This window comes from Pterocles gutturalis, unplaced genomic scaffold (genome assembly GCF_000699245.1).
Source record: "Pterocles gutturalis isolate BGI_N339 unplaced genomic scaffold, ASM69924v1 scaffold38963, whole genome shotgun sequence".
Lineage (NCBI taxonomy): Eukaryota > Metazoa > Chordata > Aves > Pterocliformes > Pteroclidae > Pterocles > Pterocles gutturalis.
Window position 1 is genome coordinate 1 of NW_010127013.1, and position 20,030 is coordinate 20,030.

Here is a 20,030-nt window from a genome sequence, read left to right on the forward strand (position 1 = left end):
GGTCCTTCTGTGGGCTGCAGCCCCCGAGGGCTGTTCGGCGGGAATGCTGCGGGAACGCCGGCGGTGAGGAGCCCTGAGGTAGGAAAGTGTCCTGCCCGGGGAAGAAGTGAAGCGGCTGAGTCTGGCCCGCGATCTGCCGGGCACGCAGCGGGGGTGTGGGACCCTCCTCCGCGTCTGTGGGTTTTGACATCCACGTTTGTGACTAAAGGGATGGCAAGGAGTTTGAGGTCGTTAGTGCTCGTTCCGTAGTGTTGTAGGTGTGTTGGTGTTCCCGGAGCTGAAGGGTTAACAAAGGGGTTTGTTTTCCCTGGATCTTTAGCACGTGATGGTCATACTGTCTGGTTTTTGGTAGAAATAGCGCTGGAGTATGTCATCAAAAAACATGCTGCTGAATTTTAGCTGCTGTCAGACTGCTACATTTCAATATGGAATGTTATTTTGGTTTTTTTCCCCTTCAGACATAGTAGAATGTGAAGTTCTAAACTAAACCAAAGTGGAAGTTTTCTCTACCTGATGCATTTATTCCATCTTTTTTTAGGCGAGAGGAGGTTTAGTGCCTTAGGGATGGAGTCATGTGCATGTCACCTTTATTGGAGAGCTCTCTTCAGCAATAAATATTCTCTACAGAACTAAATGATCGAGTAAACAGAGGTCTGTAGCAAGGGAGCAAGTGATACTGTTCTTGAATATAACACTGTCCTGTTATGCCCTAATACAAGGTTGATTAGGTACAGAATGAGGAGTTTTGAATGGCTGATGTAATTTCTAATTAGTGGAAATGCTGCAGTCTTGAAGGGGTGTTGAAAGTAGCGTGAGTGTTTGGTCAGGACGCACTCTGCAGTAATCCTCTAATCATGATGATTTAGGGCAATGTAGTTGACAGGAAGTTTGTTACAAAACAACAGTTTACAAGCACTCTTGTTAAAAAAAGATTGAATCACTTGATGATTTGTAGCCTTCTGGTCCTTGTGTAGCTGGTTGCATCAAAAGATCATATTTCTGTGTATGCTGTTCACTGTAACCAAACCATGGAGAAGATTGCTTTTAAAGGTGTGAGTGCGCAGAACTCTTTTTTGGCTACCTGGATTGTGGATTACATACATAAAAAAGCTTAGTAGTGTTGTTTCAGACTTCCTGTGTAACTAGGACTCTTACAGTTGACCTGGAATGTGATTCCTTAATAATAGTCTGAACAGTGTAGTAAAGCTGTGGGGATGTTATGGTATTGTATCCTGCTATATAAAGATGATTTGATGAAAGCTCTGTGAAGTTCTGGTTCATGGGAGTGAAGTTGAAGATGGGACGCTACAGTAAAAGGTAGGATACATAGGAGAGGCTCTCAACCGGCTACTTCGCGTCACCATTGCAGAAATTTAATACTAAATGTTAACACTTTCTCAGCCGTCCTTCATTCTGTAATGCTGAACATCTAAATTTTTTTTTTTCTTTTTTTTTTCTTTTTTAATTTTGGCCATGACTTAGACCAGAGCAGCCATTTCACTAGTTTGTTGACTTGTGCTTAAAGTTTTTGGATCCAATCCTGGCAGCTGTTCAGTGATAGTTTTGTCCTTATGTCAAGTCTGCTTATTTAATAAAGGTCTTGTGAGGGAATGTTAATTAAACAGTACATGGCGTAAGCTGTAGTTAAAACATCCTGAATTGGAAAGTATTACATGGAAGGAATATCAAGTTCTTAGGCTGTATTTAGTAGGCTTGTACACCGTCTTACTGCCAGTTTTGCGCTAGTCTGATTTTCTTTATTAGCAACATCTGTCAGATGAAGATACTTCAAACAAAGTCACTTGGAAACACCTTATATATTGCTTGCTATATAAATTATTGTTCTCTGCACCTCTTAGTTAAGGGTGATGCTGTGGAGTAGGATGCATATGTATTGACTGTTAAGTTACTGAGAAAACAACTTCTCCATAGACTTCTTTCACAGATGTTGTATTTCCTTAGATTGTTAACTGTTGTTATTTTTATTTGCATCGCTCCAGATCAAGCTCTCAATGTTTGGATAAAAAGGAGCGAGGAGTTGGTAGCCTATACAATTGGAAGGCAAAGGAAAATGATGTATTGTTAGCTACCTGGCTTGTCAGATTTTTGTGTGTGCCCACTTTGCAATGTAGATTTTTAAGAAATAATTTCTTAGAATTCTGACTTTGGGGAGCGGATGCGTAGTGCAGGTATGTGTATGTGGATATATGGATATCTATGAGAAGTATGTTGCTGAGGACAGGTAAGAGGAGGTGAGAGACTGCTCACTACTGATTTTCACTCTCAATACTTCTGAAATAGTTTAGCAGCAGCTCTCTACTGAGAGCTGGCTGATGATACAGATAAAAACAACTGTTCTGTGTCATTTTGTAGGGTAATTCTGTGAGGATGGGGTTTTCTTTTGGAAATACCTGTTTTCTAACTTTGATTATGAGACACAGTTGCAGTGGTTGTTGGTATCTGCTTTTTCTCCTCTATCAGTGCCAGTGTATTTTTTTCCTGTCTGAATCATTTTGAGTTCTTTCTGTGTTTGACCAGGAAAACTGTTAATTCAGAATCCAGTTTGTGTGGATTGTTCAAGTCTGTCTGGAATCTCTGAAGTAAAAACAGTGGGCTAGTTTAGGTTATGATTTAAGGGTTCTGACCCTTTCCAGTCAGAGATACTGAATATCTCATTTTAAAATCACTTATTTTCTGAAACTCAGATATCTAAATTACTTGTTTTCTGTAGCTGGTTCAGAAACAACCAGCCAGAGACTTATTCCTGAAGTTTATGAGGTTGTGATAAAGGATAATACAAATTGAAATCTATTAAAAAATTGTTGAGTCAGATTTTACAGTGTATTTTACATATGTGCTTGCATGATCAGAGTGTGTTCATAAATCAAGTAACAGGCACAAAATTTATGTTGAGCTTAAACTTGTCAAAAAATTGAGCTATATTTTTATAATTTCAGTAGTCAAAAATTATAAATATATTGAAATTACTGTGTCCCAAGTCATGGTCTCAGGTGACACTAAGCGATGAGTAACCAACAAGTAAACACTGATACCTTTACAAGTGCAGGATCTTCTAAATTATTAATGGGTGACAGTAATTGTACCTCTTTGTAGCAGTGGTCTCTCAGGGTGAGCCTAATCTACAACAGGAGCAAAAGTATTTCTAATTTGATTAGGTGTTGGTTCTGGCTAATTTAGTAATGAGCCAGCGCTCGTTCTAAAATTACAACTTCATTTAATCGATGCTTTTGTTATCCAAAAGCTGGGATGCTGTGAAACACAGTACTTGTAAAATTGTGGAGATTGTCATCCTCTGGTACCTTTACAGCCGAGTATCATCATTCTGTGAGTATTTTCTAGAGCTACAGCCCATTCTGATGGTTACAATAATGTTACGGTCTGTTCTCTACAGGATACAGTGGGAAGCGCATCCAAAGTGATGAAAGTGTTTCAAAAACGTTGCAAATTTTTAATGAACTTTTTCCCTGTGTTGAAATAAATTGTGGAATGTACTGTTCCTCTAGACTTCATTATCTTAGATAGTATTCGTTTATAGTTTAGTGTTTATTCACACACTGAAAGCTGCTTTCTATTGTGATAAAGCTGCTTCTACTTGGTTCAAATCATGACGAGGACTGACATACGGGATTTCTAGGACTTTTGGGGAAGGATGGTTATTTAAAGTTTAGGGATTTTTTTGGTTTGGTTTTTTTTTTACTTCTGCAAAATTACTGCCTAGCCAGCTGTTCATCTTTTATTTGTGTTGAGTGTTTGTGGAAGTGAAATACTTCACATTTGTCCTTATTTCATCTTGTTTGTTTTGGGCCATCTCCAGAGTTTGTCACAAATTATTTAAGAACTTTGGAATCATCCTCCCACTTTTTTTTGTCTCTTCTTAGCTTCGTATTAATCTAATTTTTGTGAAGAACTGAAGTTTAGTAAGGTTGTCTATTGCCTTTTTTTTTTTTTTTTACTTGGACAGTTTTTTTTCTGTTATAGTTTAGAGTATTCTCGTTTTATTTGTGCAATATGTGTATTGCCTAATAGGAGACTTTATGGATTTTCTTGAGTCTTGATTCCTTGGCAAATACTTAAAGCTTTTCTTCCTTTTCAGTATCTAAAATAAATTTATTTTATCCCATATATAATTGGAGACGTAAATCTCTGCTGGTCTTGAAACAACTTTATATTGAGCCTCTTGTAAATCTGGGAACATATGTGTTTTAATTATGATTGTTTTTCCTTCCAGTGTCTTCTGATTACCTTGAAGAACTCAGTTTCCCAGATCCTTTTGAGAAATGTTTATCAAAGTGTTTAATACTTAGTCTGTTAGCTTTGCTAATACTGAGATTTTTCTTCTCTCTCTCCTCTCTATCCCCTTTCTCCTGGTGTTTTTCCACAGGAATTGAATTTCTCTCTCACTGAGGTTCCTTCACTTCCAGTATGGAGATGAATCGAGAAAAGCTGTGTCCCAGTAAGGCTGATGTGAGCTCAGAGTCTGCTTATCATTGCTCAACATGTCATGATGATGAGGAGTGGAGCAATAGTAGCCGGGGACGAACCAAGTCACGAAGTCTTTCTGCTTCGCCAGCCCTAGGAAGCACCAAAGAATTCCGGTATGGCTCTTGGTTCTTCATATTGTTGCTATCTTTAAGAAAAATGAAAAAAAAATATTTAAAATATTTTTTTTAAATTAAGTTATCGGAATTCTAATTTTCACTCCTCTTATAGTGTTTTGTGGTAGTAAATAGCAAGGGAGATGATTAGTGAACCATTCTGTTGTGGTCCTTGCTGTGAAAAGAGCTTGATTTTTCTGAAGGAGCCATGTAGGTAGTCATCTCTAAACTGACATTCATGGGTATGTTTCCAGCTAGGAGGAGTTCTTAAAGTATGAAGTCTAAAAGCTTAGAAAGTTATTGCTTATAAGCAGATAAACACAAAATATTAATTTAAAAATTTGAGGAACCTGTTGTGCCCAAGTACTTGACTTCCAGGGTTTCGGGGTCAATTAGAATACTTCAACCTGTCATATTTCAGCCTAGCTTCAGAAGTTCTAACTACCTTCCAGAAATAAAATACAAATGCATCTGTACTGAGCTGTGTTATTCATAGCTTGATAGTAGCTCAGGTCACAAGAAAGGAACAGTTTTGTGCCTGGTTCTAGATCTTTAATAGGCAGAACTTTACCTCTTGCTCAGCAAGTTGCTTTTAAGGGGTTCTTAAAATGCACTTCAAAAGGCTTGGTCCAAAATGAAGGCAGGAAGTTAAAGGTGGGGGATAGACTGAGATCAGACCTGTGATCAAAATGGCATCACTCTCAAAACAGATATCTGCAGAGTTCATAGTCTCAAAAAAGAATCAACCAACAGTAGAGACGCTTCTGCAAATTTTTACAAATGCCCTAGGTAGAGCTCTAGTGCTGTGTATTAAAAGCCTGTATGAGTGTTTAGGTTGTATGGTAATGTCAGGCAGCACAAAGTAAGTTTGTGCTTGCAGGTTGTTTCACAGCAGTGAGAAACGCCCATTTTTTCTTTGAGCCAAATTTCTAATCTAGTTGCAAGGCTCTGGTCATGTGGACAGCTTGGATAGAACTTCTGATTTTGTGATCTTTGGACCCCTTGTAAGTATTGAACAGCATGCTGTGGGAGCAGTGTATCTTCATCTGGTGGGAAGCATAGCAGAACTTTACCGTACTTACTTTGTGACCCTTTATAACGACATGGACAGAATCACAGAGGAGTTTCTCAACAGAAATTCTCATCCGGAGTTACTGCTTTGTTGGTAGGAATGCTCCTGCAAGGCAAAGCATATATGGGTGAGGCTGAAGATCGCAACGGGAAGCTTTGTGATGAAGGGAGTCACAATAAATATTTTATTAGACATGGAACAAATAAGATGTTGCTGTTATTCTTTAATTATGTCTTTTTAACATGCCATCTGGTTTTGATTTTTATTAGATTTCTGAGAGGTTTTTTAGTATGAAGAGTGAGTCATCAGGCTGGTCTGAGCTACTTTATAATATCCACAATAGAAGGCAGTGCAGTCATGATTTGTTACTGCCAAGCAATATGTTAGTTACTGGTTCCTATGTTAATTTTATTAAGCACAGGAAAGGCCTGTTTCCCCTTTCTTTTTAATGGAGTAATTCTAATATAATTTACATAATGTTTCAACAGTTACATCACTTGAATACATTTTACTCCCGTTTACAGATTTGCTGAAGGAGGTGGGAGGGAAGTAAGGCAGAACAGTTCAGGCTTACTCCAGCTAATCTCATCCTAGAGCTAGGAGTAATCCTGTGTTCTGTATGAGATTTAAGTTTGAGGATAAATGACATTTCAGAACTCCTGTTTATTTGAAGACAAAGATCATATTCCCTCTTATTATTTTTTGGAAAAAAAGTAGCATGGGAAACCTAATGTATATACAGTACTCTACATTATTGAGATGAAGAGCACTCATAAGTGAGTATTTTTAGCAGATTTAGTCATTCTGCATGTCCTGTTCCAAAATTGTGTGCTCTTAGATAAGATATAGGGCTTCGAGAAATACAGAAAAGAAAGTGTCGTGGTTATTGTGTCTGCAGCAGTGAAGCTGATGTCGCTTAGGAATTGATGCAGACTAAGCCTCTGCACACACCAATGACACCCAACTAACAATCATTGAAAGCTTTTTTTTTCCTGAGAACGTGGCCTGAAAACAACAGTCTGGGGCTTATTTTTTTGTTTTTATGCTTAGTTGTTTGCTTGCTCATTATCAACAGAAATTAGTGCATGCCAAAATATTATGGAAGAGAAAGTGCTTATACTGTATATAAACATGAGCACTGGCTTATGTTTTGTATTTTAATCAATTGATGAGGCACACTTATTAAGTGAAGGTTGTGAGACTACTGAATTACATACCAAAAACCGAACACTGCTGCTCTTTCGCTCAGCTAGTGTTGTTACAGAGATATTGTGAGTTCCTTTGAAACTTTCAAGGAGTAGGTACAGGAGTTTTAGACTTGAAATGTGAGAGCTAATACGTGTAAAATTACATTGGCTGGTCAGCCACAAGTGTTGGTTTAAGAAACATACTTTGCTTAGTGCAGCTTTTTCAAAGATGTGGTTTTGGTGGTTGGGGAGCTAATTAAACCCAGTTTGTCATCACATTTCTTTTACTTACTGTTTATATGTTTAGGAGAACACGCTCCTTGCATGGACCATGCCCAGTGACCACGTTTGGACCAAAGGCCTGTATGCTGCAAAATCCTAAAACGATTATGTGAGTACTTGCCAAATGAGTGGTATTATGCTTATTCAATGTGAAAGAAGATGTTTGCTTTTCCGCTATTCACCCCCTAATCAGCACTGTTTGTATTTTACCTGATATTTAGAGATCTTCCTGTTGCTTGATGGCCAGATTGGGGTCTGCATTGCCAAAAGTGGCCTGCCATTTTTATCACACGTTGACTGTTCAAAAAGTCAGTCTGAAAGGAGAGTGAATAACCTTGCTGAACTGTATTCTCAAGTAGAACCCCGTTAGATGTGTGTTAGCTTGATCTGCAGGTTGAAAAGTATAATGTGGGTTTGAATGTCATTTGTTTTTTATCTCCCAAGGGATGATAGGAAATAATCGGTGTTTTTCGCATTTTGTTTATTCCATCAACTTGAAATACATAAAGAGCAGTGTTTCTGAATGATGGAGGAACAAAAATTTTTATGGACAACACAAAGAAAGGAGGATAAATTGTTCTGTGTAATGTGAAATCTGAGGAAAGCCTTCTCTCTTCTCTCGGTACTGTGTGTTTGAGCTAGTAGATTGAATTCTTGTATTTGGTCTATGGCACTTTCAGTGTATGAATGTCATTAAGGCAAGTTTGCTTTTAGACTCTGCTGATAAATGTAATGTGAAAATAAGGGTTGGTTTCTGCTTAGCAGGCATGTAAAGATTTTAATTTTGTAGTCAGGGTGATATAAAAGTGTTGCTTTTTACACCATATACTATATACTTACACAATGGTGTCTTGACTTGGTCAAATGAGGAGCATCAGGGTTCGACAGACCAACCAAGTTAATGTCCCTATTTTTGTCCTTTCAAAAAGTTCTGTTTCATTGTTCTTTCAGTTAAATGTAAGGTATTTGAATTAAGTATTTCTTTGCCTAAATCTTTACCTAAAGAGTAGTAGCCTTCCTTGAAACAGGTTGATGATACCCTAACTTTTCCTGCAAAGGTGTGGCAGCAATCTTGCAGTATACAGTAGCTCTTAACTTCCTCATTCTTCCTGGCTGTTGTAAAGTGTGTGGCTTGCTGTGCTGCAGTTCATCTGAAAGCCCGGCCTGGGCTGTATGTTTACCCACCTGACTGTGATGCACATGCTCCTCCCCAGGGGCTGGGCCAGCACCAGACAATATAACCGTAGTATCAATATCAGTTGAGTACAGAGGCTGCAGACGATAGTAAATGTGTACTACTTGCCAGGGAGAGGACTGGTTATGCAGTGCTCAGGATAGCTGGGGGGTAAAGGATGCTCTCAGGTCGTTGAAGGAAAGGACTATTTGAAGACCAAATTGTAAATTACTATTATTACTAAAGGTTTTTGTTGTAGCTTCTAAAAAAACCAAGCAAAACCTTTTTGTTTGGGGTTTTTCTTCTGTACAGTCAGTAATATTGTTAAATTCTCTTCACTGGAGAGAATTTTTTAACAGAAATTTTTGGGTTTTATGTATGGGCATAAGTTAGTGAAGGTCTTGGTGTCTCTTTAAGTGCTGATGTTGATGGTTGTATTGAAAAACCTGCTTTCTGAAGACTGTCATATAAGATGACCAGATGAATTGAATTTAGTGAAAAAAGACCCTTGTGATTTTTGAGGAGAGGTCAGATCAAATACCTGTTTTTAAACTCTTTCTTGAAATGGGATTTTTCTATTAAATCTTGCCTCTGAAGATAAATGTTTTATGCAGGAGTTTTCTGTTAGAGCCTCACAATTTTGTATTGGGACTGATTGAAATACTTAACTAGGAAAAAAATTTTCAGAAAAACATGTTTTCTTTTGAGGTAGCAGTTTATTAATAAGTCATAAAAGCCTCAGCCTTTATTTTGCTTGGAGCTGTTGCATTTGCCTGACTCCTGGAAAGAAACATGAAGATCTTAAAGCATGCTATGAATAATCTTTCATTTAGTAGAACCACGTGGAATGGGTGAGTACATTTGAAATAGGCAGGCTGTCTTTTGTTTGAATTAAGTCTGTATTAGTTCAGAGTTTAAGTGACAAGCAGTGCTGCAATCTTTAGTTCTTTGCCAACTTTAGAAGATAGTCTAATCATCTTGCAATTGTTTTGGGGGTGGTTTCTGTCTGTGTATTTTTTACCTTTTAGCGGTATTGAGATTTGAGGAATTTAATTTCATGAAATGAACTTTAGTATAGAAAATGCTTTCTTACTCACCATTTGTATTGGAAATAGCGTATAAAACTTCAGCTTCAGTTCCTTTGCAACTGTTTGCCAGCAATAAACACATTAATGGGACTCTTCCTATTTTATTTTATTTTACTTTGTTTTATTTTATTTTATTTTCAGTTTAGGTATTGGTAGGTTAGTCAAGTCAGAGGAAGCCTTCCAAATTCATAGTCATCTCAGATTCATGCCGATATTTGAGACCAAGTAGGGCATCTTCAAAATGTCCTTACACTGGGCCAAGGAATTGGACTAGACTATCCCCAGAGGTGTCTTCCAGCCTTCAATTCTATGATTCCTTGACTGTAAAATACAATGAGATGAAACATAACAAAATTTTGAAAGCCTGTATGTGATACTGAGTGTAACTGCATATTTGCATTCTTCTGTGTTATGTAATAATTTTTAGAGAGAGGGACAGCACTGTGTGTTAGTAAAGGTTATTGGTATTAGACTACTTCAATAATCTATAGTTTCTGCTGTATTTATGTAGAATATAGGCACTTAGAAAAGCAAAAATGAGCAGGTTATTCCACTTCCAGCATCATCATCTGTTTCATATTAACCCTTCAAGCGATAAATCCAAATCTCTTTGTAAATTTGGCTTGTTCAGCATTTTTACTAATCTGCTTTTCTTTACGGATTATGTCTGCACCGTATGGAAAAGGATGGGATGCTTGTAATATGCAAAACACAACTGTGAATTATGTAGCTTAGAAGTAAATAGAAGCTAATAAGGAAAATACAACTGGGCATTGCTGTGTTGTTGCAGTATTGCACTATTTTTTAAATTTAGATTGACAAGCTTTTTGACTCACAGTATTGGATGGGAAAAAAGTTTATGCTGTAGCTTTTTCTGATTCTCCAGTTGGATGTTTCTCCTTATTTTGGGTTGGCTTAAGAGGAGAAAGCACTGAGACAAGGTAGAGGAAAGCATTATGGCTGGATGCATCAGGGAAGATGTCAGCTCAAGAACTCGATTGAAGAGCTTTTGTAGTGTTTGTGTTGAAGCCCCTGTTTGCATGTGTTACTGGTGTGGTAGCGGTTACACGAATGGACACCTCAATGCTGTGTCACCATCTCCATATAGTAAAGCACTGATTAGTTTCATGGGGGGAAAACGCGTCATTACAGTACGACCTATTGCATCCTTCTTTCTATTGCTCTAGGACTGCAACAATTATAATTAAGGATATATTTTAACAGACCAGAATGTTGTGAAAGCAAAATGCAGTAACATTGCCTTTTTTTCTATTCTTTAGGCACATTCAGGATCCAGCAAGCCAGCGGTTGACATGGAACAAACCTCCTAAGAGCGTCCTTGTTATTAAAAAGATACGTGATGCCAGTCTGCTGCAGCCTTTTAAAGAGCTTTGTGTGTATCTTACTGAGGTAATGAAATGTAAATTCCATTTTTTACCATAGTTAAAAATTTTACATCTAAACTATTCACAATTACTGATTCTGTTGAATGTGGAATGTGTGGAATTGTATAGTGCAAACAAATCGTTATACCCATTGCCACTGGCAATAGTAAAACTTGTTTCAGAACTTAAGATCAATACTTAAGTACTTTTACATACAGAACTTAAAAAAAAAAAAAACCAAAACTTTCCTTCATTGTGTTTGCAGTTCAAATTACAGGGAATGGGATATAAAAAGCTTAATCCGTTAAGCCTTGAACAAATACAGCAATGTTCCTGTATCATGTAATCTGTATTCCAAGGTTTAGTTTAATTAGACCGCACATTAAAAATAAACACTACAACCAACAGATGCAGACCATTTCTGTAAAATATTATTTATATGTTTTAAGATACTGCAAATTATGGGGAGAGTAAATATTTTGTCATTTTAAAAGGTTATTAACAAGCTTATCTTACCTCTTTTAAGGAGAACAATATGATAGTGTATGTAGAAAAAAAAGTGTTGGAAGACCCTGCTATAGCTAATGATGATAATTTTGGACCAGTGAAGAAGAAATTTTGCACCTTCAGAGAAGGTATGATAACGATTTATTTAAAGTAGAATTGAAGTATATTGCATATTTGTCTTGGTATTACCTTAGTTGCTGGGTCAAGTTTCTTAAGCTAATATGTCTTTTGTAAACAGCTGTTGTTACATCTTAGGGTTTTTTTAATATTTGTGAGTGAGTGTTGGCATGCTGCCCTTAATTTGTGTTAGGAAATGAGGACTGTTGATAAAACTTAATTAAAAACTTGTATTTCCATGTTGTTTCTAGATTATGATGATATCTCCAATCAGATAGACTTTATCATATGCCTGGGGGGAGATGGGACCTTACTTTATGCTTCTTCGCTTTTCCAGGTTGGTCTTTATGGGAAATAGACTTAAAGTTCTCTTTTCTTCTTGAAGTATTTGAAGGTTTGGGTTTTTTCCTTTGTTATTGAGGACAGCATTTGTCCTTTGCTGTTCATTCCTTTTTTTATCAAGCCTGTTTTACCCTATACCTTCTGAAAATTATGTGTGTAATGTATTGTTTTTATTATGCACAGTTGAAGTTACAGCAATAGTCAAAATATTTACAGGCAATTAGTTGAAGTATGAATTGCTTTTATTCAGTAGCTTTTAAATTCTTTTCTTTATTGATAGGGTAGTGTACCTCCAGTTATGGCTTTTCATCTGGGATCCCTTGGATTTCTTACTCCATTTAATTTTGAGAATTTTCAGTCCCAAGTCACTCAGGTTATAGAAGGTAAATTTAAGGGAACAGGGTGTGGTGTTTCTTTTTGTTACGTTTTCTGTAGCTTTTTCCAAGACTAGTACATTTTCTTAATAACTCATTTAGGTTGTCCTGTAAGATTGAGTCACAAGAAACGCTAAACTAACAAAAGTATTGCATTGCATCAACCCATTCAGTGCTGCTTTCTGTACTTACTCTGTAAAGAAAAATGGCTAAGAAATAACTTTGTCCTCTGTGGAGTAAACAAGTAAAAGATGGTGTAGAAGTTATGTTAAATGACAGCTAAACATACAAATAGAGAGTAGCTCTGAAATCTGTGTTAGTCTGTTTCTCTATGCAGTGCTTAAATACTGACAAGTCAGGCAAATAAAATATTTAAGGAAAGGAATACTTTGATTCTTCAATATGAGGTTGTTTGAGATGCATCCAAAGTAGATTCCTGAAAAGATGTATAAAATCCTCGCATTGCTAAAATGTTGTCTTTTAATAGGTGTTTCTTATGCACTATTTTTTTAAGCTTAGCTTTATCATATGAGCCTAACAGTGTTTTCCAGTCTTGCTCATGTCCATATAAAACTTAAATTTTCTTTTTACATGATGAGGAAAGGGAGGAAGGACTGAGTTCTAATTTGACTTTAATTTTGCTCATTTCATTTGCTCATGAGTTTTGAGCTTTAACCAAATGTAGACAATTGTCTTGTGAGTGAAATGGGAATGTTGAAAGCGCGGGCAATAGATGGATTTATTTACTATACTAGCATGTCACTTTTTTTTGTACTTTCTCCTCTATCTCACTTCTAGGCAATGCAGCGCTTGTTCTGCGAAGCAGGCTGAAAGTGAAAGTAGTAAAAGAGCACAGAGAGAAAATGACAGTACAGAATGGTATAGAGGAGAATGGAGTAGTGTCTACAAACACAGAGAAAGAAGTGGGCAAGCAAATTATGCAATATCAGGTCAGAGGGTGAAATAAGCAAAAGAACTAGTATGCTGTTTATAAATGGCTTTGTACTTGTTTTATTATAATTCCTCTTTTCATTGGTTTACTTATGTTAGCCCAGTAGTGTGGGACAGATCGCTATTGCTCTAAATCACAATATGTGTGCTAATCAGTGAGGAAGTGACTGCTTTCTGCAGTCATAAGTGCTAATATTGTACCTTCCTGTAGTAATATTTTCCTTCTATTTTGAAAATAAAGTAGTACTTCTAGAATGGGATATCCCAAAGATTTTTATAAGATGAAAATAAAAACCCTGCACATTGTTAGTAATGAGCTTTTGTCTTAACATCAAAAAGCTTCATCTGGCACTTGGTAAGACAGAAGTGTAAAGAGAGTCTAATGTGGCAGGTTAAATCAGCATGAATTTTTCAAAGATCGGGAAAGCATGTTTTCGCTTCTCACTTAATACATTGCCAAGCCAGCAATAGCAGACTGGTGTAATATTTGATGTCGTGGCAGGTCCTAAATGAAGTTGTAGTGGATCGTGGTCCTTCTTCCTACCTTTCCAATGTGGATGTCTTTCTAAATGGACACCTGATAACAACCGTGCAAGGAGATGGTGAGTCTGCTTCGTCACTTAAGTTGCTTATCGGTTTGTGTGTCAGCTGCTGCTATTTTACTGGAGGATTTTCTCACACAGAAACAAAACCTCAAGCTTCAGTTCACTGGTGATAGAAGACATTAGTGTACAAAGAAAAGGTGTGGTTTTTCATTGGTAATTAATGTGTTCCACAGCAAAGCATTAAAGCGTTGTAAGCTTTGTGTATGGACTTGTGAAGGCAAGTGGCAGTTTCTTTGGGTGTGATGTGTTAGGGCGAAGGGCAAGAAATAGCTCAGGAAAAGTTTGCTTGAATATCTGGAATTTGCTGAAGGCCTGAGATCTCAACTCATGAAATACACAAGTTCATCTTTAAACCTCTTACCCTTAAAAAAAATGAATGTCACTGCTTACAAAGTTGTGTAACCTGAGATCTAGAAGTTTTGCAACTTACGCGAAGCCATAGAACAAAGGTTCTGTGCCAGGATTAGAAGAAAGTTTCTGAATTTTAATGTATTAGACTGCAACTCCCCTGTGAGATACAAGTTGATACATTCTCTGCCTCACTTTCATAACACTGCTATTTCTTAGTGGTCTTCCAAACTGTAATGCCTAATGTAACTGAAATTTTTGCTCCTTTCACAGGAGTCATCGTCTCCACGCCGACCGGTAGCACTGCATATGCAGCTGCAGCAGGAGCTTCGATGATTCATCCAAATGTTCCTGCAATAATGATCACCCCAATCTGCCCTCACTCGCTGTCGTTCAGACCTATTGTTGTTCCTGCTGGAGTGGAACTCAAGGTTAGCTTCTGTTATGATATTTCTCTTTCTAAGTTAAAAACTTTCATAATAACCTTATGAACCTGACCATAGCAAAAGCAGCTAGGAAATGCCGTGTATATCCTGCCTTCCTTCATTTGTAGGAGGACCAGATCAAAGCTGGCTGAAGAATGCATCTTTGTTTAAAATAATATACCCGCTAGCGGAATACTTTACACTGCTTCCTACTGCGTTGTAGTTGTGTAACATTCTGCAAAATGGGAATACACACATGTGGATTCTGAGTAATAAAGTTTTACATGATTTCTGCTGAAGTGCATGTAAATCAGTGGTGTTTAAGGGAATGGAAAAATTTTGCTTTCATGGCTAAAACAACAAATATATTATTTTCTCTTTTTCAGATTATGCTCTCCCCGGATGCCAGGAATACAGCATGGGTTTCATTTGATGGAAGGAAGAGGCAGGAAATATGCCATGGAGACAGGTCAAGCCTTTTTTTATTGTAGCGTCTTTCTATAAGTATAGAAGAATAGTGATTCATGCACTTCTCTTATTCTGTTTAGACTGCCCAAAGGGTTGCTGGCAGTAAAGAAACAAGCTTTTATAAACCCTAACATCTCTTACAGCACAAACGACACTGAAAGTATTTAATTTCTAATACGAGTTTTTAAAATCTTGCCATGAAAGCAAGTGAAATGTTAAGACAAAAGCATGTAATCATTGCCTGCTTGGCAGGGAAGATGGACGAGTCTTTAGAAAATTATGTAAATTTAACTTAAAGATAAATCTTAGGAGTTTGAGAAGATGTAAACCAGCAGGAGTTACATGTCAGCAGTGACTCTGAATAATGCCATGTGGTTTAAACTATGTTAGCTTAGTGAGTGGTTGTGGTCACTCGCGATGCTATTGCCTTGAGTGAGCAGAATGCAGTGTATGAAGCTTCCTCAGGTTTTATGTGCAAAATGTGGTGGCTTATCCTAGTGGGAGGTGATTGAAGGCAACTGTGCCATCTGTGACGGGTAGACTTGCTATTCAGGATTACTTTTTTTTTTTTCCTTGGTCCATACAAGTTGTCAGGAAGGAGAGTGTATAGCTGGCATGACGCTCCATCTTGAGCTGTTTGTATTTCCTCTGAGACTGAAAGATCTATAGAATAGATCAGGAGACTAGCAGGGATTCAAACATAAGTTTTGTCCCTTGTTAGATGCTAGACTTCTTGGTGCTGTTGCTTATAGTTAAAATTTAAAACTTAAAGGCCAAGGTGATGACCTACATTTTCCTTTGTGTTGTTGATGTAAAGACCAGCAAAAGACTGCAGGACGTCATGGCGTGGGTTCAGTATTCTCACTGTCAAAGAATGCTGACCACAGCGCATCTGTTAACAGAGTTAAGCCCTGTGTTCTCTCTGTTTAGATGAGCCTGCAGACTTGTTTATTGCTTGATTAGGGAAACTTGCTCTTTTACCAAATTGGCTGAACATAGGGCTATGTTAGCTAGCGAATAGAAGGGGGTTTTTTTGTTGTTTTTTTTTTTTATTATTATTTGCTATTCATTGTCCTTGACTGACTGGGGTATTCCTGTGTTGTTGCAGTATTAGCATCACTACCTCTTGCTATCCCCTTCCTTCGATCTGTTTCCGAGATCCTGTGAGCGACTGGTTTGAAAGCTTGGCTGAGTGTTTACACTGGAATGTTCGGAAGAAACAAAATAACTTTGCTGTTGAAGAAGAAGAATTTTGAGTGTCTACATCTAACAAGACTCATGGGAATGGAAAGTGGCAGTATCCCTCCTATATGCTTGAGTTCTTAAGTTTTTGCCTAATGAGTGTGGTCACCATCTCAGACAAACAGTGATTGTAGTTTATATCTGTCTGATCTGCTGATGGCTGGAAATTATTGTGCTACTTCCTGTCCACCAAGAGTAGGAATGGAAGAAATTAGGGTTTGATTGTTGTAATCCAATTTGAATTTCCTTTAAATGAGCAAACTGAAAATGGATAATATCTGATTGGTATTGACAACCACATCTGTAGATTTGATTGTAACCTATAACTTACCAATAATGTGGTAGGCTGAATGTAAATACGTAATAGAAAAGTGGCAGTAGAAAAGTGGCATTAAAATAGTCTGTTTAATTTGGTATATTTGTAATTCCATCTAAGACTGCTATGCATATAAAGGCTCTAAGAAATTTTCTTATTTAAAAAAAAAAGAAGTTCCTCTTTGTTAGCTTCAATATGTCTTGCCCAGAACAGCTCCCCATGAAGACAGTGCTTAAAATACTTTCTCCTTGCAACTGTGAAGGTACACCCATGAAGAATGATTTTTTATTAATAGATAGAACTAGTAAAAAAGTATATATATATATTTTTATATACATATCTTATGCCCATTTGAACAGTGTTTGGTGCTTGGCTGTCACCACTGTGTAAATATCCACAAACAGCATGGACCAGCATTAGCGTGGGCTCAGGTGGTTATTACAGTGATCTCTGTCTTTGTAGCTGAGCTGGTTTGTAGCTCTGCAGTTCCTGTTGGTGGGAATCATCAACGTTTTGCTTTTTCTTAATATTTTTGTTTGATTCTCTGGAATAAATGGTAGCATTAGAGACTATGAAGTAAAAAACCAAAATTCTCCAAGTGTTCAATAAGAATCTGGACTTCAATTACTACGGTATTGTCTAGTTCCAGTACTGTCTTGAAGAAAAAAAATATCCTGTACTGGGCCCTGAATGCCCTCAACTTCCATAGATATCTTCCAACTCTTGGTGCTGAGTAATGCAGAAAGGGATACTGCACTGGTAGGCTGAGAAATGAGAGGACACATTCCCAGTACAATAGCAATGGTGCCTTCAGCACACTCAAGATATTCTAAGTCTCGTATTTACTTTTTTAAGATGCTTTCAAATGTTTCTAACTTCTCTATGTATATATTTTATTCTATGTGCTTTTATGAAAGAAAAAAAAAAAAAAAACAAAACCCAACAAAAAACTAGTTGGGAAAAAGGGTTTGTACTGTACTTTAACTGAGAAATATCAAACCCAAGAATAATGTTTACATTTATGTTCTCTGTGGTACCGTCTCATAATCATACTATACAAACGTTAGCATTTTTTAAGGTTGCTGCATTGGTCATTGCAGGAATGGATGTTATCTGTTAAATTTAAGCCTATGGCATAATATCATGGAGGAATGAATTTACTGATGAAGGTGGGTTTTCCTTGAAAGTGGAGTGAGAAGCTCTGTTGAACTTTTCATGATTGTCTTATGTTGTTTATGTGGTCCAAAGTGGTAATGGGAAATGTATTAATTTCCGAGCTCTGCCCAATCTGCTGTCCTCTGATGGTTTAAATCATGTCTCTTCTATTTTGGATGCTGCCCTAGTCTGTCTGATTTTATTAAATCCAGGTGAGAGCGCTTTTCCATAAAAGAGAAGCAAACCCTTGGTTAATGATACAAATCAGAATGAAAATGTATTAATATAAATTAATACTTGGTTTGTAAATTTTGTAAAATAGAATATTGGTTTGATTTGGTCTAAATAGACAAATTTTGTGATATCTTGGAGAATATCCAGATAGCTTTTGGGTTTTCTTTCACTTGAATCTGCAGTAATTGTTTTATCACTGTTTTGAAGCTGCTGAGGGGTTTCCTAGGTGGAGTATTCAGTTATTAAATAACTGCTTACTTTTTGAACTATAGAAGTGTCAGACTTTTTGCTTTGAAACTATTTTATTTAAACATGCAATAATTGAGAAAAGGAACAGGGTATAGTGGCTATATAAATGTATTGTTAAGTGGAAAACGAGCAGAATGCTAGGAAGTGGAAATCATTTTGCGGAGGTGAGGCAAAATGATTAATGAGCCTTATCTAGTATTTTTTTAAAGATAAAACTATATTCAGCACTTTTTTATTTATGCTTTTTATAATAGTAAATCTATTATTGACTAAATTGCCGAACTTTTAATTTTCAGAGTGCATAGTTCATGAAATCTGTAATTGAAACTTACCTAACTACTTTCTCTAGATTTGATCTAGATTAGGAGTTGTCTTTAAATTTATCAAGTACTGCAATTGCATTGCTGGCTTTGAGACTTCTGCAGTTTTGCTTGCACAAGTATTCCTGCTTGATAACAATCTTACTTGGATTACTGAGCAGCCAAGTAGGGTGCTGCAATCACTGGGTAAAGGAAGGAAAGTCACATGATGACTTTAGTCTTTGCTTTTTCTTCAAAAAGCTGTGTTCATTAGAATTGTACTAACTGCTTTATATCAAAACACAACCCAAATGGCGTTAATACGTTACAAATTTACCTAACTGTACAAAGTCCCCTTTCAACGCCTTTAATCTGCAAACCAGCAATTCCCAAGCAGGCTAGTGAGGTTTAAACAGTACTCAAGTTGTGCATATTTAGCTGCTTGAAGTGTGGGTAACTTCTGTTCAAACCACAGCTGAACCAGAAAAAAGCTGTAATGCAGCCTGGGTTATGTTGGCAATAAAAGCTCATTTTGCTGATGTAACTTACTCAAAGTAACTTGTTTAAACTATACTAGTAAAATAGGTTTTTGCTGATTAAGAGCGGTGTTTCCAACATAAGGGTTTGTAAATGTCCCTGTACCTACAAATCCTTTCCAGTCTACAAAGGGCCAAAATGGAAGCTTGGAAATTAATTTGGGGTCTTTTTTTTTAAAGTTATTCTCTAGTAGAGAGTTTAAGAAGTCATTAACAACGGATGTAGTATGGAATAAAGCAGTGTACTGAATTTTTAAAAGAGGAAAAATCCTGTTACATATTGTTAATGCTTTGAAAACTTGTTTTAAATATTGTTGAAAACAAATATTTTTCAATTCTTTCAATAAAATCTTTTTTGTAAAGTTGGATTTGTAAAGCAGCATTTTGACTGTCGAGAATATAAAATTAGGTGTCCACAATAACTTGGAAGGAAAATGGCCAGTGTGGGGTTTTGATACATTGTCTCATGGGACAGTGGCATCTGTTTTCTAGAAATATACATAAGGCTTTCTTGAATGTATGTGTCTCATACCAGTCTTTTCTCAAAAGTTTCAAAATAAAAGCTGGATTTGCTGTGCAAGTTCAAACAAATCTTCTGTACAACTAGTTGGGCTACGTTAACTACTTTTTGGAAGGCCCAAGAGTAGAAAAATTAGGAAAGAAATAACTAAGGGGAATAATCTGAGATGATCTCAGATAATGTGGATACCTAGTAAGTTTAAGATTGAAAATGTAGTTGAAATGCCCATCCTGTCCTTCCCCTTGCACACTGTGACAAGTTCTACACCAAGATACTGTCTGCACATTCTGACAGGATTTCACATCAGGAAACGTTCACAGATTCAGCCTAGTAGCTCTTACCTACACAAGTATTAAGTTCAAGACCTTGTGTAAAAGAACAGGCAGATTTCTGCAGGAATTTAATAAGACCTTAGTCAGGAATAAGAACATTTTTCTGTGAAAATATGAAGTTTAATTTTCCAAGGCATAACAATACATTTCTGCTTTTGGGAAGATGTTTGACTGTAATCACAACTTTTCTCCTTCTAATGATACAA

At 36.8% G+C, this 20,030-nt stretch overlaps 1 protein-coding gene across 1 annotated transcript; it reads left to right on the plus strand.

Moving 5' to 3' along the window:
- The first annotated feature begins 4,443 nt into the window (after window positions 1–4,443).
- NADK (NAD kinase) lies at window positions 4,444–16,580 on the plus strand. Its single transcript, XM_010079155.1, has 11 exons — window positions 4,444–4,616; window positions 7,183–7,266; window positions 10,700–10,829; window positions 11,334–11,439; window positions 11,680–11,765; window positions 12,051–12,153; window positions 12,943–13,094; window positions 13,598–13,697; window positions 14,322–14,479; window positions 14,860–14,942; window positions 16,050–16,580. The coding sequence occupies exons 1-11, from the start codon at window positions 4,444–4,446 to the stop codon at window positions 16,195–16,197; spliced, it is 1,323 nt and encodes a 440-aa protein (XP_010077457.1). The 3' UTR covers window positions 16,198–16,580.
- The last annotated feature ends 3,450 nt before the right edge of the window (window positions 16,581–20,030 follow it).